Below are 27,664 nucleotides of genomic sequence, written 5' to 3'. Positions count from 1 at the left end.
GCCAGTTTACAGTGCACGTTCCTGGCGCACACAAGCAGCTGCTTACAAGCAAGCAGAGCCCCGGTTTCAAGGGGATCCGGGTGGGTCAAGGCTTGTTGCCGTTGTACACATGTACAGAATGTGAGCTTCTAGCTACTGTTAGAAACTATCCTCAGATTGAAACTGCGAATTAAAGTAGCTGAGGTTGTACTGTGGTGAGCATATGTATTACCACATCTGCTACAGAAACTGTTCTTAGACAGAAAAGGTCACACAGGGATCTGTAGATCTCATATGGCTCAGAAAAGCTTAACCATTCACACTGATTTCTCAGTTACTGTGGTTAGATTATTAGGGTGACAGATCAGGTTGTGGAAGCCCCTTCAGAAACAGCTCAGCACTTCAGGCTGAGGCTATTAAATGAAAGCACTGCATGAACAGGGTAGTACAACCCCTGGGGCTATATCTGCTCCTGGGCTGTTACATGTGTTTTCCTAGGGCATGGGAATGTCACTCATGCTCTCTTCCGCTCCCATTTTTTTAAGGAGAGGCATCTTGGGTGTGCTATGGAAGAACCACGCAGGGCACAGGGTGAAGTTGCCTCACTGTTTTTGTACAGGAACCAATTCAGCTGAGCTGGGCTATTGGGCCTGGCTGTGTCAAACTTGAGCAGGTACTATCCAGAGCCACGGCCTCTCAGCCTGCCCTCTGTGCTTGGTGGTCCGGAGGGGTCTCAGGCTCTGAGGAGAGCATGCTCGGGCCCCTCCAACATCCCTGGGCAAGGACTCGGCACTGTGTTGCAGAGATGCTTGAGCAGGTCGTCATGCCCGCAGCTGATACGGCCGATCTTGACTTAGTGCTCACAAAGCTGTCTGGTTTTGAGCCAATTCCTTGTGCTTCTTGTTCACCTGTGAGCCTGGGTACCTGTTATCTGGGTTCTTCTGCTGTCCAAAGTGTCTGAGCCCCTGCTGTGCTCTCTTGTGCCCTAATGCCTTGCGTCAAGGAGAATCAGTGGTTTGCTGTTCCTGACTCATCAGTGGGAATGAAATATGAGTTATGGCTCAAGTGTGAAAACACTACATCAGCTATAGAAACTAACTGCAGTTGACATTTGGGCAAAGGCACATTTCTTGCAAGTTATGCCAATGTCCTTATCACCCCTGTCCACTTGGCTGCTTAAATACAGCACTCGGCTTCAGGGTGGCAGGGTAAATAGTAGAGCAGGCTGGAAATGAAACAAACTTCTTACAAGATTTCATTTATGATTATCTAAATTGATAGCGCTAACTACACTGAAATGCATAATCATGTCAGATTGAGGCACCGTATTTATGTCCTTCTTTGTTCTAGAGAGAACAAAATGATACAACTAGGTCGAGGCATCATTCCCTTCTGATCTGCTGCTGCTACCTTCCTGCACGTAAAGTGCAGCCAGAATCGGAAAGTGACTTGGCAAAACCAGCATCTTCTTACACAGCAAGATAAGCTCGCTGTAAGCATTTACAGTTTATAGTCTGCAGAGCTGCTCAGCTGACCTAGTGTAGGTGTTTGCTTCAGGATGAGCTGAACAGTTCTTCAAACCTCACTGAATGTATTGACTAAATTTTTCATTGGCTATAACGGGAACTTAGACTAGTAGCTCCTGAAGGAGAGACGCCTTCCGATATCTTGTTGGTATCTGAACCTAGGCATCTTAATAGATATCTGAATTCCACCCTAGGTATCTTCTTTTATATATACCTGTTAAGTCTCTCATCACTTACGCATCTGTTTTATGCTTGACCCATCTTCACATGAGGTGGCATAAGTTCTCTCACCGGTTTGCACTTCAAGCACACTGGACAGAGGAGAGTCATGTCTCTGTACTAGATGTTGGGCAGCACTTATGTGGTTTAGCAATCCATGTGTTAGTTCTTATTCTCCTTCTTACTGTATTTTTAATATTTAAAGTTAATTCCTTATGGCAGATTCTTGATGTATACTGTACACTGCCCAAGCTGAGGAGAAGTGATGAGAGGGAAAACAGAGGAAGCAGGGGTTGAAGAGGGACATGCTTGGGGAATGTACTAGTATATTCTAAATTAAACTTTCCCTTGCAGACCACTCATCAAGCAGTACTCTGATTTATTTTTGTTCTTAAATAATTGTTCCGTTCCTACTGTAGGCTTGCAGTGCCCAGAGGTAACAGGGAAGGAACTGGGATAAGCCATTGCAAACGCAAGGCGGCTGGGCGGGGTTGCAGCCTTCTTGTCAGGGGATGATAGGACTGCTTGGAGAACAGGGCAGCTTCTGAGGTTTATATATTTAGACAGGAAGGAGTATTTAAAGGGTATCTTGAAGCATGACTAGGGATGCTGTTTGCTTACACATCATCAGATTTTCCTAGTGTTACATACAGCTTACCTGCTTTCATAGGAATCCCAACCTTATGACAGGAAAAACCAAACACATTGTGTAAAACAACAGTGTAATGCAGCATGGGTTATTTAAAACTGTATTCTAAGTTCACATCTAAACCCTGGGTTCACACAAGGGCTTGTATGTCTACACTTGGGGGCCTGCTTTGGAACTGGAAAACAGGTTATTGATGTTGTCTTTCATGAACTTGGTTGGAAAAGTAATCTTGTTCAGGTTATGTAAAAGACAATTGCTTTTAATCCCTTGGAATGTGTGGACTTACCTTGGAATATGACACATGCCAAATCAGAGTCTTCAATATCTGAGAAATGGTTCCAGCACTGCTTAGAGTTTAGGTTTTAGAAGATAAGAATAATATCTCCTAAAATAAACATAAGGCATGCAAAGAAGCATCAGTGAAAGCTTGTTAATGAGGGAGTTGAATGAGAAATTGAATGTAAAATCTTACATTTCATATTTTAGATCTTGGTTCAGTTCTTTATAGGAGTAACCCTTAACTAAGATTAAAAAAGATCAAGAGAACCACACACACAAAAAAAGTTGCATTCTATTTTTTGAGACCTGGTAGAACCAAAAAGGAACAAATGCAGTTGCTTCCTCCTCTTGCATTTGTGAAGTAGTATATTGAATGAGTATAGGTAATCTTCCTGCTATAGAAAACTAAGACCTAGCTTTAATTAGCAATCTTTACTATTAGAGAGGATATATAAGTAGTTTGGAGGACTTAGGTTGAATCCTGGATTTTGGGTTGAACTTGCTGAACTGACAGTTAAATAAATGTTGTGGGGTCTTTTTTGTTTCGTTGCAAAATGATGATATTTGGGATGGAAGTCGCTATGGGAGAAGAAGGGAAATAATGCAATCTTGGTCTCTTTTTAATTTAAAACTGTTCTTAAAATACAGATGCATATATACATACAACATTTATATGTGCAACAGAAAGACTCAAATGTCTCTCAGCATGCTGGGGAATTTGATACAATAAAGTTATTTAATTAAACCTGCCTTTTTAGTTCAAGTAGGTACTTCAACTACAGGGTTTAATTCTATTTCAGCCTGTCTGCAAAACAGCTAAGAACTCTGGCATCTTGAGAATGGTTTTGATACTACGCATACTAATGTCTCCAGGCCCTAAAATGTTATAGGTTGCATATACATGAAGGTTTCCAAGCTTTAAACAGGCAGTAACTGACAATTCAAAGACTGTTTCTTGAGGCCATTAATTGACAATGGTAATAGATGACAGTTCTCATGTATACACAATCACTGTCAAAAACCTTAAAAGCAAGCACATGAAGTTGGATATCCTGTCTGAGCTTCTGTTGGCTTTGATATTCATTAGTGCACCTGCAATAGTGTATTTAATCTATGGGACTTACTCAAATATCTGTAAAGGCATTTGCAAAACCAGTTGAGTTCTGTTGTCATTCCTCTTAATGTGATGAATTGTAGCTTTATACTAGCTAGGGTTTTTTCTGTGGTTTACTTAAGTTCTGCCAGAAGGTAAACTGGGCTGCAGGCCAGTGTCCACTGAAGTTAATACAAAGATTTCTCTTGACTTCAGCTGGATATCAGATAAGACTTGTTGGAGAACAAGTCTTATGAGGAGTGGCTGAGGGAGCTGGGGCTGTTTAGCCTGGAGAAGAGGAGAGGAGACCTTATTGCTCTCTACAACTACCTGAAAGGAGGTTGTAGTGAGGTGGGTGTTGGTCTCTTCTCCCAAGTTACTAGCGATAGAATGAGAGGAAATGGCCTCAAGCTGCATCGGGAGGTTTAGACTGGATATTAGGAAAAATTTCTTCACTGAAAGAGTGGTCAGGCATTGGAACAGGCTGCCCAGAGAGGTGGTGGAGTCACCATCCCTGGACGTGTTCAAAAGACGCGTAGACGTGGCACTTCAGGGCATGGTTTAGGGGGCATGGTGGTGGTGGGTTGATGGTTGGATTTGATGATTGTAGAGGCCTTTTCCAACCTTAATGATTCTATGATTTTATAATGCACTCTTACTTCTCTTGAAGTTAATGTTTAGTGACTCTGAAAACACATACTTACTGGAAAGGTTGGGTTCCAAGATTAGAATTCCAACATCCAATATATTCTACATAAAGTACTTGCACACTGGAAAAAAATAAAAAATGAATATGGTTTCTTACCAAGTGTAAAAATAATAGATAAGGTATAATGAAGGCACTAGTAGAAACTAGAATGGTGAGGAAGAGGATCTGGTGAGTTAATGCAATCACATGTTGAAAGAATGGAGGAGTCAAAGATTTATGTCACCAAAGCAATAAGGCACACATGGGATAGCATTTATGTACTTATATGGTGCTATTAATGTATCAAAGAATTAAAAAGAAATACAGAAAAAACTAAGAAAGTGAAAGAAAAAGGTTCAACATGTTATCCAGAATGTCCTCATCTGTAAATAAAAAAGCAAAAGTTAGACAAATTTTTTTGGAAGTTTCAAAATCATGTTTTTTATATTAATGAATGGGCTAGGAATGGGAATAGGCAAAAACATAACAAGGATTGCAGAGTATCACATACTTGGTTATCAGATACCAGACCACACTGAAGAAATTCTGAAGAATGGGGCAAATGAATACACACGATGTACATAAATGCAAGGCCAGGTATATTACAGAGAAAAGTTGTTTATCCGCTTAAGTGTATGGTCTCCCAAAAGGGCCTTTTGAATGACTCTTGACAATTCAGTGAAGACTTCTTTCAGATGTATAGCCTGATCAGAAAAGAAGATGGGATGAGAAATATTTAAACAGAACAGAAAAACATGCTATACTATTATATATATCAGTAATACAAGCTTATAAGACCGCTGTGCTGAATTTTGGGGATCCAGCAAGAGTGAGGTCTGTGAGTAAGGACACGTAAAACTCTCACAAAAAATAGTTATGGAAGAAACTGGAATTATTTCATGTAGAAGCAATAAAATAAAAGGAAATTTGATTATAAAATATATACGGAATGATGAATACTGTCTTGAAGGCAGACCAAAACCTAGTCATCATGGGTCTGATCCATCCTATCTAATTTTGGATACTTACAGTGTAGATATCTGTTAGTGAAGTAGTCAGCTTAAGCCCCCTTCATGGCCAGTGGAGGAAAATGGGGGCTGTTAGGGAATGGTTCATCTGACCTGCTGACTTCAGTGGCTCGAATGGGAACCCAGGGAGAGGAGGTCTGCTGAGCTTTGGTCAGAGGAATCCTACACTGTGTTTCTATACACAAGAAATCACTCACTGAATCAGAGATGTGAAGTTAAAATTTGGCTGGATAAGAAGATATTTTATTAAAGAACCTCTTACTGTGGAAGTAATTTTACACAACCACTGGGTTGTGCACTCTGGCATGTAGCGCCCAGGCTTGCAACATTCATCGTTGGTTTGGGTGTAAAGATAGACACAACAGGTCCTTTCAGTATTACCACACTTCATTCCAGGAAATAAAGCACTTTTAGAGAAGACATAGAATGATTAGACACAAAGATGAATTTCAGCTAAAAGAGGCTGATCTCCCCAGCCTCCTTCCAAAGACAAAAAATCCCCCTTGAGAGTAGGTGAGCGAGGCTTTGGCTCTGCACTGGCCTCCAGAGACATCACTCTATTCCCACTGGCTGTAGAGGATGATTAGGAAGATTAATCTTCTTGGATTCAGGCTAACTAGGAGGATGTGCATGGATGGTTTTGGAGAGAAGATAATCCCTGTTTGCCTCGTCTTCCTCCGTACTATCTAAAACTGGTTCTGGTGGTCATTTGAGTTGCTTCTTTAAAGAAAAATACCTCACAGTGTAAATTTTGTGCTCTTTGTGCAGTTATTTTAGTATTTAGAAGAAAGCAGATTTTCTAAAAATACATATTTGAAGTCTTATTTGTTTGGTTTACCTTATGTCAAAATTGTACAGACATATAAATGAGTCAGGCAGTAGGGAATGAGCAACTCTCAACGCAAAGAACAAGGAAAGGTTTGTTACTGTCCGGTGACACAGCATTCACATGATACCGGAAACCACAAATTACTTAATGGCGTTATGGTGGCCTCATTGTTTTGCCAGCATGATTTTAAAATCTCTAGCGTTTGCTCAGTGATTTGGACTCAGGTGGTGCATTGTGCATCCCTGAATATTTTGTAATACTTTTCTGTTCTCCTGTGAGTACTGGCTTAACATCTAAAGTAGTGCTGTCTTTACCAAACAGATATGTGTCATTTTATATTTTTTATTTTGATTGCTGTAACAGTATGACACATTTTTGATTTTGGGTTCAGCTGAAGCATAAATGACACAGATGATGCAAGGAGGGTCTGTTCATTTCACTGTTGAGAAGGAATCACTGGGCATTCTAGCCTTGCATTAAGCATAGGGCTAGCAGCTCCCATCCATTACATCACTTCTGGCTCCTGTCTTAATTTTTGGTTACCAGATTTTGGAATTTTCAAGATTTCTGTTTTTCTTCTGGCAAAGTCTCATTGAAGGAATGAGTAAGCATTTCAGGTTTTGGTATGAGGACTCTGCTCTTGTAACATTATCTTTGTTGATATGGAGTTAATTTTCCACCTGAAATCATGATCCTCTGCCTTTATCGCATTATAATCCACCCCAGAGCAACCACTTGTGATACTGCAGCCAGATTATGACTTCAAGTGAAGAATACGGTTCAGCAAACAGAAGCAGATGAGCTCTTAAAGAGATAAAGATCCCATTTTCTTGCTAGTAATCAACAGCCAAAGAGGAAAATATATAAAATATGAAGAAGCACTGTCTACAGACAGACTTTTCTGGAAGTCACAAGTGACTTTTTCATATCAAAGCATAATAATCAGTAAACCTTGAAGTATTTTGAGGTAAAGTCACTCAGTGAGAGAGACCCACATACTTAAATCCCTATTTGGCATGTGTCTCTAAGAGCTTGTAGCGCTGCTTAGCTTCTACCAAATTCTTCTGTTACATACGTAAACATACTTTGCCAAAGACTTTTATCCAGTTAATGGGGATAGGAGTGTGGTGATGGTGAAGGAGCTGCAGCACAGGGTATATAACAAGGCTTCGGCCAGTAGCCATCACCAGTAGATGAATCATAATGCATTTAACATTTAGAAAAATCTCTAATTTCTGATTCTAAAATTCGATTTCAGAACTAAGAATAGATTTCTGGGTGTCTTGGTCTCTCAAGGAGTATTTTCTTTTACTATGGAATAATCCCTGGCGCACACTAACATTTTTTTGTAAAGGAGATTTCCACAAGAAGTAAGCTCTATAATAGTAGGCTCCCCGTGTTGTATTTTTCCCTATCATCCTGAATAGTCCTAGTATCACATTAAATTATATGTTTTAAGTATCTGTTAGCTATTTCACAGTGTAGAAAGAAAATGGAGCAATAAGTTTTCCCCCTGTGATAGTGAGGCAGAGTATCTCACAGATCTACCTCTTTTAATGCTTAAGAGATTTTCCTAAATCGGTGCAGGTCTGCTGGCTGCAGTGGCTTCCACTACACTGCTTGTGTTGGCTGATACAGACATGGTCCCGCTTCCATTAAGGTCCAGGGAATCAAAGTCTGGCCCTACCTGTAGTCTGAATGACTCTATTGCTTCCATCGGGTAGGACGGATCATAAAAAAAGATCCAGGAAATTTTGGCCTTGTCTTTCCATCATGTGTATTTCATAGCCCCGATACACCAGATACATGAGGCTCCCAGATGGACTGAGTAGAGTTGGGCTCTACTCCTGTCCCTCCTGTCCAGTGTCCAGGAGTAGAAGGTTACTACCTGGAAGTTACTTCACCTGGTACTTCACCTTGGCACTTCAACCTTTTCACATCATCTGTTGCATGCGGTGTATGTCTGTAGCAATTACTAGCATGTGTATGGAAATATATGTTTGTATGTTTTGGCTATATTACTTATATTTATTTAATGGAGCCACCTTTAAATAATGAAAATAGCTGGCTGTCTCTCTGAGTGCTCAGAACAGGCTGGAGCTCTCTTCCCTTGCGGTCTCATGAACATTAGAGGAGTAAATCCAGGTTGCACAGAGCCATACATCTGACTTCTGATTGCTTTAATTTACCAATGTAGCAACATTTTAGCATAACTTTTCTATGCTGATTTCCTAATTGAAACAAAACAACAACAACAAAAGGCGAAACAAAACACTGTTGTGGTTTAACCCCAGTCAGCAACTAAGGCCCATGCCGCTGCTCGCTCACCGCTCCCCAGCGGGACGGGAGAGAATCAGAGGAGTAAAAGAAAACTCGTGGGTTGAGATAAAGATGGTTTAATAGGTAAAGCAAAAGCTGCGTACGCAAAGCAAAACAAGGAATTCATTCACTACTTCCCACGGGCAGGCAGGTGTTCAGCCACCTCCAGGAAAGCAGGGCTCCATCATGTCTAATGGTTACTTGGGAAGACAAAACGCCATCACTCCAAATGTCCCCCCCCCCTTCCTTCTTCTTCCCCAGCTTTATATGCTGAGCATGACACCATATGGTGTGGGATATCCCTTTGGTCAGTTGGGGTCAGCTGGCGTAGCTGTGCCCCCTCCCAACTCCTTGTGCACCCCCACCCTGCTTGTTGGGGGGGTGGGGTGAGAAGCAGAAAAGGCCTTGGCTCTGTGTAAGCGTTGCTCAGCAGTAACGAAAACATCCCTGAATTATCAACACTGTTTCCAGCACAAATCCATAACACAGCCCCATACCAGCTATTATGAAGAAAATTAACTCTACTATAGCCAAAACCAGCACAAACAAAAAAACAAACTGAAAAGCTAAGGGAAGGGGGGGTGGGAAGAGAAGTGTATTGCTCCCACTAGTTTTCAGCTGGCAGGAACTCGGGATATTTAGATTCACAGCATAGATTTCTGCAGTTTTAGCTAAAATCTCAGCTTGCAGAAGTTTGATTCTTTATATGGACCAGCCATTTCTGAGTGCTGGGTTTGTTGCATAAGGACATCAGCGGAGATATTTTACTAGAAGGAAAAAGAAGGTAGATAATTAGGAATTGTTGCATCTATTCTTGGTTTTGAAAGGGAATGTAGTTCTTAAACTGCAGTCTGTCACTAAGGACATAGATTTTTGCCTCACTTATTCTGAAAGCTGATGTGACTAAATCAATGAAACTCTTATTTACAGCCTGGCCAAGGTCAGTATCAACCAATATTGTATTCAGTACAAATGACGCATGGCAGGCTTGTGCATGCTCATGAGGGGACTCAGTGAAATGACAGAATTCTCCTTGTAAATGCTCTGCAGGTAGCAATATAGGGCTAGCATTATATGTGTTGCCTTTAAAGGAATGACATTCTGTATGGCTATGAGACAACCTGGATGATGCTCAGAGGTTTTCATGGCAAGCCTCTAAAAAGCATTTGTGAAGGGCAGCTTTTCCTAAGTTTATTAATTTGGCCACATATACATGTATTTCTCAGAGGACAGCAAAAGACAGCACTCTGTTTTAATTATTTTAGTCCAAATGGTAAGGTCCCCCCCCAAATCTAGCGGCATCAGAACTCTTAAGAAGAACTGTTAGTCACAATTAAGTGTTGCCAGCTACCAATTCTTCTTCACTTTCATTCTCAGGAAAAAATGCACCTTTTCAGCTCACACTCCCTAAAACAAATTCTCATGAGGCCAAGAATTAACCTGGAAAATTTTAATTATAAATTTTAAATTAGGACTATTTAGTTATAAATAACTAAAAGTGTAAGCTTATAAAGAAAAGCAATAGGAGTTACTGCTACTAGCTGTGTCAATAATACATATAATTGAGAAATGTAAAACAAATGTAATATTAACAGTACTTGGCAACATCTCTTTATTGTTACACGCAGTATATATGGACATTATATTAATTTAAGATAAGCATGCTTGTACCTCAAGTTGTTAAGATCCTGTATGATTTTTCTGTTGTTACGTGGCTGCATTCTGGGAGACATCAAACACGACGATTGCTTTTTCTGTTCCAGGGCTTTAGATCAAGTCCTCGTCATGCTAGAAGACGTGTAGCACCTCGCCTCGAGGAAACACAACCTATAGTGGAAGCTCACCACCTAAGTGAGCAGGAAACTTCTGTGAGAAAAAGAAAAATCAAGAAAAGCAGCCGAGTTCAACCAGAATTTTATCATTCTGTTCAAGTTACCCCAACTCGAAAACCTGTAAGTATTCTACCTTAGGGATAAATAGCACTCAAAGTATATTATAGAGGCATGTAATATAATTCTAATTTTTGGGCCATCCATATTCTCTTCGTCAATTTAAAAGTCTTTTCCCTTCTCATGTTCAGTGAATCTAGATATAAGTTTTTTAGACTGTATTTAATGCTGATGCGTAACTCTAAAAAAAATTCAGTTCTAAAGAGGGGTTTTTGAATTTTCATTTTTATTTAATATTCAGTGTATAGTCAATATTAAAATAATATATTTCGTTTTATAGTGATATTAATTAACAGGTTTTTACAGCACATGTGTATGTTACTCAAATTCCTCAGATTTATCAGAGATTCTATGTACTGAATCAAATTTATATTAAATCTCATTACTTGATACAATCGTGAGGTCTCTTCTGCTTTATACAATATTTAAAATCTTTCTGCTCAACAAAACTTGTATCAAGTCTTATCATTCTTTGCTCCTCAGCTTGATCTACACATAGTTCTTTTAATACTGACAACTTAGTTTTAATGAGGAAGTCTGACAATTCATTGAAACACTTAAATAGTTCTGAACGTAAATGTGTGTGAAGATACTTCCTGCAGACATAATGCATTTCGCTTCTTAATGAGAGCTCGTTGCTTTGATGCATTTGCTAACTAACCTCTCTGTGCCAATGCTAAGGGGCTTGAGGTACTTCTGTTAAGCCACTGTTACTAAAAAGGTAACTACTGAGCATACCCTAAAAAAGATTATCTTGAGGTTCCTCCAACCTAACTGAACCTTTCTAGGTTTGTGTTAATTGAGCACCAAGAATTATCAGAGAGCTTTGGAGCTGGTTTGAGAAAGAGTATTCCCTAGTGGAATTGCCTGAGGGAGAGGAAGGAACTTGTGCAAAAAAAAACCCCAAAAAACAGGAAAGCCAGAGGTGCCAACAACTGCCAGAATATTTACCTTTTAGCTGATACCTTTAGTTTCTCTGCTTTCACTTCACTACTTCCCAATTTCCTCTGTTCTCTCATGCTTCTACTTACTTTTTATTTTACTTTGCTGCTGTTCCTGTGGTTTAATTTGATCTGATGGATTTGTCTTCTGTTCTTCTTGAAGGATCTGCTCTTCCTTTTTTCTCAACCATCTCCCTTTCACTCCCATCCTATCTTGCTTTCTAAACTACTTAGTCTAGCTCTGTTATTCTTACTAGGTCTCCAGCCTCTCACCAGGCTCTCCTCTGCTCGTTACTTGCTTCTGGTCCTTTCCCCGCTTTGTTGTCCTTCCTTCATCTCTTCCATCATCTCCTCTATTATTTTCCATTCTAGTCCTGTTTTTTTAATTCCCTTTTTTGTTTGATTCTTCTTAAGTTCTTCCATGGTAGGCCTATGCCAAGGGTAAGCCTGCCTGTCATTGCTGAGGCTATTACCAACTGCCACTGATTACCAACACGGGAAAAAGAGCATCAGTGGTACTGAATTAAAGAGCTAAAACTGTGGAAATGGTGTGAACAGCAAAACATGCTTTGAAAAATGGATTAGTAAAGCTAAGAGCACCCAGCTTTTCCCCAAAGTCAGTAACATGTCAGGGACTTCAGGACAAGCAAATCAAAAGAAGAACAGAAAATGTGCGGTGTTACTGTAACTTCACTTTCCTATCATTTCATGGGTCTGTGCTGGGTCTGACAAGACCTACCACTGAAACAACAATAAATCCCAGGCTTAGAGAAAACTTCCCTCAGTGCTGTCACCATTATGTCACTATCTTGAAATTGCTTTTGCAGTATATCTTTTAGGCTACATTGTATAGTTCTTTTCATAGCCCTTCATTATACAGCCTAGGTGAACTCACATTTCTACAAAAAAGAATAAATCATTACCTTTATTAGACTATGATCCAAAAAACATAAGTCACCAATGTAATTTCTCATGGACATTGTAAGTTATTCTGAATGTATTATTAACGCCATGGTGACAGGGTGAGTAAGGTTCATGCCATGACAAATGACTGCAGCATTGTGAAGTTCCACACAGTCACAATGTCATCCATCCCACAGTTTGTCGCAGCTTTGTTCCACTTAGTTTCAATGTCTGGAAGATGAGACTTTTGGCCTTTATCTTTGTACAGTTTTACATGATTCAGTGCCAGAAATGCACTTGTTAGTCTGCATAATTTCTTTCCATTATTTTTTCCTGTTATTCCTAGCTCTGCCCCCTTGAGCCACTTTAAATAAATCACCTATTGTCTTGATGTTTACACTATGGACATACTTGTAGGCAGCTATGGCCATATCCTGCTGGAAAAAAAAGATGTATGACATCTGCTAACTAGAAGACATAATTTCTCCTCATAAAACACAACTTCTATTCAATTATGTTGCTTTTTTGTCGCTATTTCTGACTAAGCAATGGTATTTCCAAAGTAACTATAAAACAACCTTATGGAAAGATTTTTCTTTGTTCCAGGAAATTTTTGAGTATCAGTCCTAAAATATATGAGCCTGTTTTGTTGCTGTATTAAGCTATATGCTTAAAGATTTTTCAGATATTTCATTACAAGTTTTGTTGGATGTTGAGATGCTAGGCTTTCTTATTCCTGCTAATTTAGACTATTTTGTATTTGGTTGGGTTTGTTGTGTCTAAATCTCATCTTGAGGTTTCCTAGCCATGGCTATAATTATCTGAATTTGCTTGGATTATTTCTAACTTCCTGCATAGCAATTTGAGATCTTTCCAGTATTGTCCCTGATCTTGTCAGAACTAAATTAGGTTTAATTGTGTGGATGAGAGTGATCCTGTTAAAGACAATAATTGCTCCCCTTGAAAATCTACATGAGCAGATGTTTGCAGAAATAGAACATTAGTTTTCTCTGAAAATGTCATTATTTTTTACACCTTCCAGGTCATTAATGAAGACATTAAATACATTTTGTCCTAATACTGATCCTTACCAGACCAGAGCTCGTAGCCATTTCCACTTCATTTTACTCATCTTACTGCAGTGCAACATCAACACAAGGGTGTGTAGTTTACCCCTTTTATGGCACGTTGTCCTATCTTGTGCCCTGTAGGTCACCCTCTCATTGGTGGCTGAATTATTTGTGCTGACATTCTCTACAGGTGGCAGTTTTACATCAACTTCACACCGAGGAGAGTACAGATACCTGTTGCTGAAGTGTGCTTTGAATTTTTGAACACAATGAAGAACTCTTGAGAAAAAACAGAACTGTGTTCTTTCAATTAGCATGACTTCATGCAAGTCAAAGGAGTGTTACATACCACTCCTTTCAAGAATTGGGTAGCTGTTTCTGTATGGGTAGTTAAGTTTTCTTAAGGTGCGGAAGGATGCACAAGTGTCTCCTGTTGTGAGCTCGCTGCTTTCTAGCAATACTTCTCCAGGGCAAATTTTAAACTGAGGGGTTTATGACAAGCATTTTGCAAATATTATCTATATTTTAAGTAGTGGTCTGAAGCAGAAGTATAAATCTCTGCAAATTATGAATATTTTTTTTTCCTATGCTGGCTTGGAACCAAAAGATGGCCTTGAGTTTGTGTAAACGTATCTGGCTCCTGATCTGCAGGGTCAGTTAGACAGGCTGTTCTGCCAAATTCTGATTTCTCCTGTATGTTTAAATACATACTTGAAAAGAGATGCAGTCAAAACAGCACCTTTTGACATCTCCATTGTTAAACAGTTTGAAGAGTTCCTAAATTGCCTGATTCATGCAGCCACCAAGGATTTTTTAAGATCATGAGATGTAGTACCATGCGGCAGATGAGACTACAGAGATTGGGGCATAAATAAACCTGGTTCCTTCACTTTCAGATGTGAAATCCCTATTTCTACTCAAAAGGTTTTGTTTTGTTTTTTTTTTTTACCTTACACATCCAAACTTACTGGTCTATTTTGCCCCAGCACTGCAGTGACAGCATATATGGAGGTGATTATCTACTGAATATTATTTTTTTTTAAAAAAAAGTATCTCTGAAATAACCTACAAAGAATAAACTGATGAGAAATAATGATTACTCAGGATGATCCCAGAAGCACTGCTGCTCGTAGGTATCCCTCAATGTCTCCTAATGAACCTGTTTCTAATTATTTAACGACTGCCCTTTGCTGAAGCAATTTAGCTTTTTGTGGTGGGTACAGCATTGCCACAAGTCACTACAAGGGAATCGAAAGGAAGGTCAGATGTCTGGGAGGACATATGTGAAAAATATACTGATATGAGCAGGTTCATTTGGCTCCACTGAGACTATTCCCATAACTGAAAGTGAAGCTTGCACTGTAAAGACTCCAGTGATGCAAGCTTGAAAGCAAAGTTGATTGGTTTCTAATGCATGTAAAACCATGAGCTTTCCCATCCATGGTCCTATTCAGCTATCCTGGTTTTTGTTTTCATGTGTTTGAGCATTAAAAATTCTGTAAGAAACACTTAGGAGGTTTTTTTAGACATCTGATACCAAATAATTTATAGAATAAGTCTGCGTATGAGTTGACACAGCTTATTCGAGACAAGATTTTTCATATGTATGAAGTTGTTCTACAGGGCTTTTTAGGAGTTTTTTTGTATGTCTTATTAAATAACTGCCATTTCATTTTGTTAATTCCTCTTTATTCTTACTCTGCTGTTATTTACTAGTTTTCCAATACCATGATGTATTTTACATGATATTTGAATGACCTAAGACAGATGACATACAAAAATTACTCATCACCCTGCACAAGACTTGATTAATTCCAACTATTAGCTATTTAATCTATAGATTGCATTCATAGTTTCTTTCTTTTGGAGACATCTGCTCATCTTGGATTGTGTCTTCTGTGAATCACATTTAGAAGAAAACGTGGCAAAACATTATCATGTCATCTTTCACCTTCAGCATTTTTATTAACATTCTATTAATGTTCTCAAAACATATGACACAGCTGTGAGCTGCCAGATTCTGCATGCACGTGTGTACACACACATACTCATGCACTCTTTCAGGATAATTTGAGCAGAGCCACAATGACGAAATGCAGGGAACGTGTGAATGACTATAAAAAGGGAAAAACAGAGTGCATTTTTTGGCTTTAAGACCTAAAGGATATTGATGAATATTTTGAGAAGCACCTGAGAGTTTACTAGGTGATTGATTTGTTAAGTTCTTAACAAGATTTAAGCATCTAGCCATCTTAAACGTTTTCAAAAATACCTCAAGGAACCTATTTTAGGTGTGTAGGATCTTTGCAAATATGACTACAACTGCTAAACCCAGTCATCTCTGAAATAAAGAGAAAGCCTTCAGTGGCCATTAGGTTGACTTCAGATGTATCTCTTCTCTTTGCAAACATACATACGCCTACCAAGAGACTGTTTACTGTGTTTTATTGACTCATAGAATGTCCTGAGTTGGGAGGATCTTCACAAGCATCATCAAGTCCAACTCCTGTCCCTGCACAGGACAACCCCAGATTCCCACCATATCTCTGAGGGTGTTGTCCAAGTGCTTCTTGAATATCGCCAGGCTTGGCGCCATGACTGCCTCCCTGGGGAGCCTGTTCCAGGGCTCCACCACCCTCTGGGTGAAGAACCTTTTCCTAATATCCAAGCGAAACCTCCCCTGGCACATCTTCCTGCCATTCCCTTGGGTCCTGTCATTGGTCACCAGGGAGAAGAAATCAGCGCCTGCCCCTCCTCCTCCCCTTGTGAGGAAGCTGCAGACAGCGATGAGGTGGCCCCTCAGTCTCCTCTTCTCCAGGTGGGACAAACCAAGTGACTTTAGCTGCTCCTTGTATGGCTTCCCCTCTAAACCCTTCACCAGCTTTGTGGCCCTCCTCTCAGCACTCTCTAGTGGCTTTATATCCTTAATGTACTGCGGTGCCCAAAACTGCACACAGCACTCGAGGTGAGGCCGCACCAGCGCAGAGCACGGCGGGACAATCACCTCCCTCGACCGGCTGCAATGCAGGGCTTGATGCACCCCAGGACACGGTTGGCCCTCTTGGCTGCCAGGGCACACTGTTGGCTCATGTTCAGCTTGCCATCGACCAGAACCCCCAGGTCCCTCTCTGCAGAGCTGCTCTCCAGGCTCTCGTTCCCCAGTCTGTGTGTGCACCCAGGGTTGCTGTGCCCCAGGTGCAAAATCCAGCACTTGCCCGTGTTAAACTTCACATGGTTGGCGATTGCCCGGCTCTCCGGTCTGTCTAAATCCCTCTGCAGGTCCTCTCTGCCCTTGTGAGTGTCAGCAGCTCCTCCTAGTTTTGTGTCATCAGCAAACTTAATTAGCATGCCTTCCAGTCCTTCATCCAAGTCATTGACAAATAGATTAATGATACCAACCCTAAGATGGATCCCTGCAGAACCCCGCTAGTGACTGGCCACCAGCTCGATGTAACCCCATTTACTATAACTCTTTGAGCCCGACCCGTCAGCCAATTGCTCATCCATTACATTACACGTTTATCCAGCTGTGTGCTGGACATCTTGTCCAGGAGGATACTGTGAGAGACAGTATTGAAAGCCTTACTCAAATCGAAGAAGATCACATTGTCTGGCTTCTTCAACTTCGATCTGGTCAACTAGGTGGGTAACCTTGTCATGGAAGGAAATAGAGTTTTTTAGGCAGGACTTTCCCCTTGTGAACCCGTGCTTTTGCTTTCTTATAGCAAATAACTCCTCACTGATAAATTCTACATCAACAGTTTTGCACAAAGACTTCATTTTCCCACTGTTCTGCTAGCTTCTGTGACCTCCTCCCTTGCTGCCTGCACCCTATTTCCTCTTGGCTGCTTTTCCCTCTCCACCCTGCAGCTCATTTAATGCATTGTAGCAATTGCCTGTTTCTTCCACTCCTGTCGCCCAGCTCCTAGGCAGTTTAGATTTTTGAAAGGATTTCTTAAAGGTGTATCGCCATGAGTTTCACTAGGCCAGGGAGGTGATGTCTTTACAACTTTAAAACTACTTTTTGTTAAAACACAGTGGTAACATGTTAGGAGTTAGATCTGAGATTTAAACTTATTGTTGAGCTGTCTTTCTAGTGATTTTTTTTTCCTATGGGTGAGATACTATAGCTATTAAGCATAGTGTAAAAGAAACAGTTACTTGCAGTAGTGCTAATAATTATTGATGACACACATAACAATGCAGAGAAATAAGCGTAGCGGTAACAGTACAAATCCACATTTAGAGCACTTCAACTGACTTCACTGCTAGCTCTTATTTGGAGAGTTAAGGTCATTTGAGTTAATTGACCCTGTGGCATGATCATGCTTGAGCATATTTACTTAGATTTACACTTGTGTGCTTGTAAATTGCATCACATCTATGTTATTTTCCTATACACAGTTTCAAATCACCTTACCCCTGTGGGCAAAGCCCTTTAACATAACAGGTTTTGTCTTGATAGCTAAGTTGATTACATATAATTTTTATTTTGTCCGTATCAATTTTCATTCCTTGGGCAAATGCTTATTTACTGAAAATGGGATGAGAGCTTAAACCAGCCTTTGATCTAAAGTGTTGAAAGAGGGTCAAAGTGCGCTATCAGCACGAAGCTAAGACAGCAGTCTTTGTTGTAGGATGTGACTTTGACTTCTACTCTCTTTTAGAAGCTCACAAAAAAAGAAAGCAGCATAGCTAGTCCGGGGGGGGGGGGGGGGGGAGAGGGGGGGAGAAAAGTAAGCAGCATAGCCAATTACACTCTTTTTGATGTAAAAATAGTGCTTACTATCACATAAACATCTTTGACATCACTTGCCAGTTTGGTGCTTTGCAGTTTCTAAACTGGTTTACATTTTTATTCAGGTTGCAATAGCTTCATCATAAACCTGACTTTGCATCATATTGGTCCTTGGAGCTGGAGCTAACTTGCTACTAAATTAGATGTGAATGAGATAAAATATTTTTCAGCTGTTGTATCAAAGAAATAGAGCTGAAAAACTCTGGCCTGAGAAATATCTAATACTTTTTTTTTGCCACTGTCATATTGCCATGATCTGTATCAACTGGGATTTTGTGTTCGTTGCTAAAATCATACTACGTGTATGCAGCATAGCCTCACTGCAAAATTAAATTTTTAACTGTTCAGAATTTTTCTTTTTTAAAATCCCAGTGTCCTTCCTTGCGAGGTAGTAAAATAAACCCAAGCTGCTAAAATGTGCTACTGGTCGTAATTGTATGAAAAAATGTTTCATATAAATAATCATAAATAGTAAATGCTGTGGAGTAGCTGAACGCAGGTTAAAAAAAATATCAGCTCTGATTTTGTTATGATGGTGGTGTTTGCACAACTTAAAATGAGCAGTAATTGTCTCATAGATGCATAGTAATTATAGTCTAAATGCAGATGTTTCCTTTTCCTTCTCTGTCACAGGAGTCACTCTTCAGAGTTGTATTGTGTAACATCCTACTGTGGCACATAAACAGTACATCTTTATATAGCAGGGACTCCCTTATCCATTCGTATTTATATATAACTGCATATGGGTATTAAGTTAAAAGAATAGTTTGGCAGAGGCAAGTATTCAAATGTTAGGAAGTGCTAGAATTAAGGTTACATATGCAGCTTTAATTCAGTTGATTATGAATCTGCGATGTCATATAGACTTTAATTGTATGATGGCGTACTATTTTTTCACAGGCTGTAATCTGTATTCATCGTAGGATGGAAGTGCTGTTAGGATGACACTTATGTGTAGGAGTTCAGCAGAAGTTGTAAAGTGTGTAAATGAATAAAACAGGAGATTGCAGGAAGAGAGAGGATCTCTTATTTCTTTAAAATGCAGTGAGTGCTGCCTTGGAGATTGAAGGGTGGGCACAAGGTCACTGTGAACATGCTGAGCAACTGGCTTAAAATGTTTTTTTATCTTCCATTTTTCAAATGCCTGACTCAAACCAGTAGTTGGGTTTATAAAAGTTCTCAAGCTGCCATTCACCACTGAACTCTCTGTGTGCTGTGGAGTGAGTATTACTGATATGTAATTGTAATAGATCTTAAAAATCAGATCCCTGGCATCTCAGTTTGACCTAGGTATCAAAATTGATCTCCTGGTTTCAGTTTGCATCCTGTGTAATAGGAAAGATCATTAGTATTCATGAAGCAGTCAGATACTACTGCACCACAAAACAGTCTATTAAATAATTTCTTCTTCACACCTGCATTTGAATATCATGAAACTAGTTAAGTTCTGGGGCTGCCCACTGAAGAGAGGATGACAAAACGAAATACTGAGCAACTGATTATGGAGTGAATATCACCTGTCATTTGCACTAAAAAAGAGCAAGACACTGGGGATGTAATAGGATAGATCACATCAAGATGTACAAATAAACAGGCTGAACTAAGGGCGTATGGTGAACCTTGAATCTGGGATTTGGTAACATTTTGGTGCTTGACTTTGCAACCTTAAGAAAAGAATTCTAACAAGAACTTTGTGTTTAATTTCCTACTGTTGTTAAAAAACGTAAACGTAAAACCAAAGCTCCGTTGTGTGGCTCATCAGCAGGTTTTGACACTTGACCTACAACATAGAAAATTCTGCTATTGGATTTCAGGGTGAGACTGACGATATTTGTATTCCTCCATATGAATCAATAACGCAGGGGAAGAGGTATTTTTTTCTAGAGGAACTCAGATATTTGCGAATGGCCGGAGTTGGGGTGAAATTTCCGTTTCCTCCCAGGCTCCTTAAGGACACATGCTCTCTTGTGCTCATTCTTCCCAAGCATGGCTCTTTCTGCCCTGTCTCCTCCAGCCTGCTCCTGACCTGCCTCTGCCCCACTGCTGGATCCTTCCTCGCTGCCTGGTCCTCACTCTTCTGCTGACCTCAGCCCTTCTCCTCTTGCTTTGGCAGTCCTTGCACCACTCTTCCACGTCACAGCCCTTGCACAGCCCTTCCCAGGCTCACCTGGTCAGTCGTCTTGTTGCTCTGAGGCGCTTATTCAACCATTCTCTTCTATTTCTGTGTCTCCCTTTGGCCTCTGGTTGCATATTGCACGCATACCTTCTTTGGCTCTTGCCTCTCTTCTCAGAGACCTTCTCCTCACACACAGTTCCCACCTGCCTTCTTCATCAGAGTACCTTGTTCGAAGCGTTTTGCTGAGGCAATACCAGTTTCATGCCAGCATGTCAGATCCTTAGCTCTCCCCTGATCCCATCTCTAGCACTGATGGTTACTAGTCCCAGCTGTTACCTTGCAGGTCCATTTTTCCTCTAGTCTTTATCCATGGAGTCTGCTGCTCCCTTGAATGCTTTTCAGCTGCAGCTCCCAGACTCTGCCGGTCTCTGTGTTTGTCCCTCAGGCTGTCAGTCCCAGTGTATTTCTCCAGCTCTTTCCTCCAGTGCGCCGGTTCCGGTGTTTGTCCTCTCTACATTGAGATTGTACGGCTTCTTCCTCTTGCTGGCTAAGCACGGCCGAGTGAGTCACGGAGACCATAAAAGAAACAGTCTCCTGCCTGTCAGGTCTGGTGCCCTGCCCTCCCCTGCTCTCCATGCCTCTTGCTTTCACTGCCATCAGCCCACAACCACAGCAGGGTAACCATTAGATGGAAGGATCAGTTTTTCCTCCGTGTATCCAAGCTGGAAGGATCCTGCTCAGCTCCTCAGCAGGGATGGTAGGTGTCCTGAGGGCGGAGGTAAGAGCTGCGAGGGTGGAATTTGCTTGGTCCGTCTGTGATGGTGGGGCAGTTCTAAGATCCCTGAGAGTCTTGAGAGAGGCTCTGTGTAGCGGGTGTCATTCTGAAGAGATTTTGGTTGATACACCGAAGACATTTTAGTCAATATATTCAAACGTGGCTTTGTTAAAAAAAAAAAAAAGCTGGTAAGATCACATAGGTAGTCACCTGAGCCCTAGGAATAGTTAACCTATTTAATTTTGCAAAGAAGGACTCCTAGCAGATGAGGAGAGATTAAAAGAAGTTGACTTGCTCAGCAAAACAAGAAAAGGCACAACACAGTCTGTGAATGCATCAGGGAAGCAAAAAAGGTATTTAAGGAAATGAACACTGTTGTCGCAAAAGACAAAAGACCAAGAATAAGTTTTAGGTGGCAACTAGAGGAAGATTACTTGTAATTAAGAGAGCAATAGGTTCTGGAGCAGCTTTCTCATCAAGAGCAGTGAGATCAAACCCAAACTTTAAAGGCTTTACTTAATACTCCGTCATGCCAAGGATAGCAGATGATATTTATATCTCAAAGACGTATTGCTCTGACAAATGAGAACAGATTTTTAACAAAGATGGCAAAAAGCCTATGTCTAGCTTAGACAATATTCATATTTGAAGTATCCATCCCAAAGCCTAGAGTCTTCTCAAAAAAGATCACTGGGATATATTTTTAGTGTTGACAAATAACTACTGGATATTTTCACCGTCTTGTTCTCAGGCTTCTCAGTCAGCCTTTGACTAAAAATTTTCAAGAAAATTCAACCTTGGGCAGGGTATATTTTTAACCAAGCATACGACAAGGCAATTTAAAATGGATTTTGTAAGAGAAAACAATCTGACCATTATTAACAGTATTGCTAGTGTTGGGTAATTATAAGAACCTGTATTTTCTAATAGTTAAATGTTGATTGATTGCTGGATCAAGTCTTGAAACTTTGTTTTAAAACAAGGGATTGAAATAGTTTGAAAAGAACAAATGAATGTTTAATTCTATATGGAGGGAAATTTATCAGTCAGGAACGTTAACAGTTGTTACTAAAAGCGGAATATCAATACCACTGTTTTAGATTTTCATTATGTCATTTTTAAACATTCTTCTAAGTCACCCTTTTATTATTTTCTTGAAAACAATCTGTGCCCATCAGAGTTTGAAAAGCTACTTAGAACTTTAATTTGCTCTTTGCTGTCCAGAGTGTTTTCATACCCTGATAAACCTTTTATGGCAGGAGTAATTTGGTTTGCTATTAAAACATATATATATAATATAATACAATCTACAATGAGAAGTTTAGAAGGCTGAGGAAAGTGCCTGAAACTAGATGATTTCTTATTCCAGACTTCCTCTGTTACATGGTTGGCCTTGTCAGTGTAGTAAGCAGATAAAACTCTCTGTGCCTTCCTCAAACCTTAGCTGTTCTGTCACATTATCCTCTTTTTTTGTTGCCAGAATAGGGGGATCTGAATGGATGCAAGAGAGCTGCTATTAAAAATTCATACAAAATTTACTTTTAGGTAATGGGAAGGTTTTTCTGCAACAGTTATATACAGCGGTCACCTAAGGTATATGCATTTCTTTTACAGAAATAATTAATGATTTTGAGAGCATGAAATCCTGACATTTCAGGTATTCATAGCTATGAAGCATTAATTTTGAAACAAGGTAATGATAATTATAATGGAAGTAGCACTTATATCTTGCTGATGGTCTTAGCATAAAACTCGACTAAAACACCTATTCCCCATGCTATAGCTTCCCAGATACTCACAGCTCAAAATATTATCTTCTCATCTGCAAAACCTTCAGTACCTTTCTGTCTGCTTCTATAATGCAGGTAAGCTATTTCAAGATTAAATCCTGCAATTCAATTTGAAAAACTATATAGAGGAAATAGGTGAAGAATAAAGGAATGGATTAAATATGTAACATATCAGGGCTGTCATGCTGATGATATTATTAATTTTCAAGTGACATTCAAAAAGAATCCACATTTTTGTAGGCATAGTTTTACTAAGCATGACAAGACAACTGATGGCTGTGGCTCAACATGGCTAGTTTAAGCTGAATGTTATTTGGCCCCACTTATATAGACATCTTGGTTACACAGAATGAAGTATGCCTTACTTTTTCAATGTATTAATTTGAAAAAGAAAAAACTATGAGCAGGTTTTTCTTGCACAGGAACATACTTTAAATGCCTTATTTTCCTCTTATTTCTCTTATTTTTCTCTTATGATGGCTATCTTCCTTGGTGGAAGTTGCTGAGATTTGTGGAGGTTATCTTGACAGTATCTGATCCCTCAGCTCATCTCACAGTTAACAGGGAGTTACAAATGTGGAGCATCTCTCAACTTTCTGCTCCTGAAAGTGATCACCGACACACGAAGTAAATGAAACAGAAACTCTACTTGCTGTAGTGTAATAGTCACTAATTTATATTTTTAGCTACTAGAAGATGGTATCACTTCAGACCAGTAAGTTCTTGAAATTTGGCATATCTGCAGAATTGGTACATGAGCTGTGCTGTGGTTTCTGTTGCCTCCATTGCACATGTCTCATTCAGGGACTACTTCAATATTTTACCCAGTTACTACTTAAAGCAGAATGTATAAGCAGTCATCGGAGCAGGGATCAGAAGCCATCACCACCTCCTCCCCGCAGAGCCTTGCGTGCTCTGATGCAGAGCGCTACACTCCCTCTTCCTCGTTCTCATTCCACACCAAGAAATCTTGGGCTCTTTTTTCAACCTGTACCACTTCCACAACCAGGAGGTTGTTGCAGAATAGTCTCCAGGCTGGCTGCTGGGAGATGATGGTTTGAGGTTAGGTTTCAAGCTTCTTAACACAGTAAGGAAAAGGCAAACACTGCTTCACTTCTTTTACAGTTCAAAGGAAACTAATGCTCTCTGCTGTTATGAAAGGATGACTGAGGAACAGTTTCAGGAGAAGATTTGGGGGTGTCTTATATCCCTGAAGAATGAGATGCTGAGAGTTCAGTGGAGAGCTACAAAAGTCATCAGCGGACTGGAGTATCTCTTTTATGAGGAAAGGCTGAGAGACGTGGGTTTGTTCAGCCTGGAGAAGAGAAGACTATGGGGGGATCTTACCAATGCTTATAAATATCTGAAGGGTGGCTGTCAAGAGGATGGGACCAGACTCTTTTCAGTGGTGCCCAATGACAGGGACAATGGGCACAAACTGGAACACAGGAAGTTCCACCTCAATATGAGAAAAAACTTCTTTCCTGTGAGGGTGACAGAGCAGTGGAACAGGCTGCCTGGGGAGGTTGTAGAATCTCCTATCCTGGAAATATTCAAAACGTGCCTGGATGCGTTCCTGTGCCCCCTGCTCTGGGTGTCCCTGCTCAAGCAGTGGGGCTGGACAAGATGATCTCCAGAGGTCCCTTCCAACCCCTGCCATTCTGCGATTCTGTGATCCTGGGTGACCAGGTTTTCCTGACTACTTAGTTCTGACCAAAAAGTCAGTTTTGTATCACATCAGTTTTAGATGTGTAAGTAGATGGTTATCCAGTTTGATGTTACAAAACTGTATTGCAATGTCCAAGTACCTATGTGGATCTAGCCCTTTATCCATTTTGAATTTGATCCCCTCAAATAACCTATTTCTTTCATGAAAGTTGCCTCAATAAGGTTATTTTCAAAGTGGGGGAATGGTAGAGATTGACCTACTAGCATCCAGAAAAGATCCCATCTGCTTTCAAAAGCCTATGAAAGCATCAGAATTCCTTTGTATAAATACAATCACAGGCTCAAAATACATGTGATGGAATAAACACTATATGCTTATTTCCATCTTCTCCTACCTTTAGAAAGAAAGAATGTAAATTCTCTCTACAATGCAATAATTTGTCTTCATGTTTGAAAAGCCTAACTGTTTGCAAAGGTAGTTTAACACGGAATTAGACACTTGATGCTCAGGATTTTCAGATTTAGTGTATTTGCCTTCCAGCTTTCTGCTCATTTCTTTAAAACATTAAATACAAACCCAGAAACTCTGTAGGCAGGTTTGTATATCCTGGTAATGTAGCCACTTTCAGGTATGGATGTCCTCTTAAATGACTGTCACAGAACCAGAGAAAAATATTCATTTAATATGGCTGTATCTCCACTGGTGGATTTTTTTTTTTTTTAAACTTAGCATGGTTGGTTTTATATTGTCCTTGTTTGTACTTTAATTTGTGTGTCTGTTTTGAATTTTGATAATTCCTGACAACATGATGTCCCAAGGGACTTGCATAGCCTGATTACATACATTGGATGTTTTGTATTCTGCACTGTGTTATCATCTAATCAGGTTAAAGTGGTAAAGATTTACGAATGGGAACATTCAGTTGCCCTAGATTTTATCTTAAATTTATTAAGTTATTTTACTTTAAAAGTTGATCCACTTTAATATCATTCAATCTGGGATGTTAAAGAACAAAAATAGCATGTTACATTCAACTGATATTCTAAATTATTCTAAATTAGGAGGAGTAGTATTGTTGAAACACACTCAGTAAATGCATGATATAAATACTTCATTTCTGTTCATATTTATCCATTGCCCACAATGAACATGATGAAATAAAAAAAAATGTATTCCAGGAATTCTGAGACAGTATAAGTGAAATATAAATAACTCATAACTAAACAGAAAATTAAATTTCAGTAAATCTTGACCTGTACTTCCCAAGAGCTTCCAAAAACCAGCTTGAAAGGACTCACTACAGTGGCAGGTCTTCTCAATGGTAAGATAGGAAAGTACAAGATGTTTCACTAGAATTCATTTGGTCCGCACAATCTCTGACGTCTCATAAAGTTGGGAATTTTTGCGATATGACAGTAATTTGGTATCAGCCTCTCGGCAGCTTTTGCCAGCTGGATTGCTGGACCGCGTTTAAAACCTAACCTCTGCTAATGCTTCCGCCTTGAGGAATGACAGTGCAAAACCCACTGGTGTTCCTGAGAGTATCAGATCCTATTTAGGGGTGGCTTATCTGATCTATGATGTTGTACGTTACCTTATACAGTTTCTAGCTAGTCCTCCATCTAGTTTCCACCTGATCCTCCACAGTGACTCACCTATAACAAACAGTCCTTCTTTCCCTCCTCAAAGGAAATGATGTCTTGGCACTTGGCCAAATCCCTCTTACAAGAAGTATACTAAATACTTCTCTGAAATCATCCCCGTTACTGGAAACCAGCTCACTTTTATAGCAGGCAGCTGCTGCAAATCACCTGATTACAGAGAAAACCGTAGATACTGGCAAAATGAGTTTTTCTGGACAGACCGGAGAGCCGGCAATCACCAACCATGTGAAGTTTAACAAGGGCAAGTGCTGGATTTTGCACCTGGGGCACAGCAACCCTGGGTGCACACACAGACTGGGGAACGAGAGCCTGGAGAGCAGCTCTGCAGAGAGGGACCTGGGGGTTCTGGTCGATGGCAAGCTGAACATGAGCCAACAGTGTGCCCTGGCAGCCAAGAGGGCCAACCGTGTCCTGGGGTGCATCAAGCCCTGCATTGCAGCCGGTCGAGGGAGGTGATTGTCCCGCCGTGCTCTGCGCTGGTGCGGCCTCACCTCGAGTGCTGTGTGCAGTTTTGGGCACCGCAGTACATTAAGGATATAAAGCCACTAGAGAGTGCTGAGAGGAGGGCCACAAAGCTGGTGAAGGGTTTAGAGGGGAAGCCATACGAGGAGCAGCTAAAGTCACTTGGTTTGTCCCACCTGGAGAAGAGGAGACTGAGGGGCCACCTCATCGCTGTCTGCAGCTTCCTCACAAGGGGAGGAGGAGGGGCAGGCGCTGATCTCTTCTCCCTGGTGACCAATGACAGGACCCGAGGGAATGGCAGGAAGATGTGCCAGGGGAGGTTTAGGTTGGGTATTAGGAAAAGGTTCGTCACCCAGAGGGTGGTGGAACGCTGGACCAGGCTCCCCAGGGAGGCAGTCATGGCGCCAAGCCTGGCGATATTCAAGAAGCACTTGGACAATGTCCTCAGAGATATGGTAGGAATTTGGGGTTGTCCTGTGCAGGGACAGGAGTTGGACTTGATGATGCTTGTGATGATCCTTGTTGGTCCCTTCCAACTCAGGACGTTCTATGATTCTGTGAGTCAATAAAATGCTTGTCCTGAGCACTGTGCCTCCCGAGACCCTGCGGCGAGGACTCTGTGTGCAGTTTGCACCCCCCTGTGGTACTGACGGTGAAACCATGCGTTAAGTTTAATCCTGTACTTTGAACGCACGCAAAACTCTGCTTAGATTTGCTTATGTACGACCAACAGGCTTCAGTGCACAAGCTGTTACATGCATAACTACTATGCAAATTCAACAGTTCCTGCTGATCAGCAATAGAGGCTACAGATAAGTCTTTAGGCTAATGAGCAGAAGGAATGCATAATCGGAGGCATAGAATAAGCAGCTATAGCATCTGGGCTGTGACCTTACTGGCCTTTAAGCTAAGAACGGT

The 27,664-nt window shown here is 40.5% G+C and overlaps 1 protein-coding gene across 2 annotated transcripts in view; it reads left to right on the top strand.

The window, feature by feature from the left end:
• DST (dystonin) overlaps positions 1 to 27,664 on the top strand; it is a 316,847-nt gene that overhangs the window by 6,102 nt on the left and 283,081 nt on the right. For both annotated transcript variants that reach the window (XM_075087012.1, XM_075087006.1), the window contains exon 3: positions 10,373 to 10,561. In XM_075087012.1, coding sequence (XP_074943113.1) covers positions 10,373 to 10,561 — 189 coding nt within the window. The remainder of the gene's footprint in view (positions 1 to 10,372; positions 10,562 to 27,664) is intronic.

Source organism: Phalacrocorax aristotelis, chromosome 3 (assembly GCF_949628215.1).
Source record: "Phalacrocorax aristotelis chromosome 3, bGulAri2.1, whole genome shotgun sequence".
Lineage (NCBI taxonomy): Eukaryota > Metazoa > Chordata > Aves > Suliformes > Phalacrocoracidae > Phalacrocorax > Phalacrocorax aristotelis.
The sequence above is the reverse complement of the archived record's forward strand: the minus strand, read 5'-3'. Positions and strand labels throughout refer to the sequence as shown.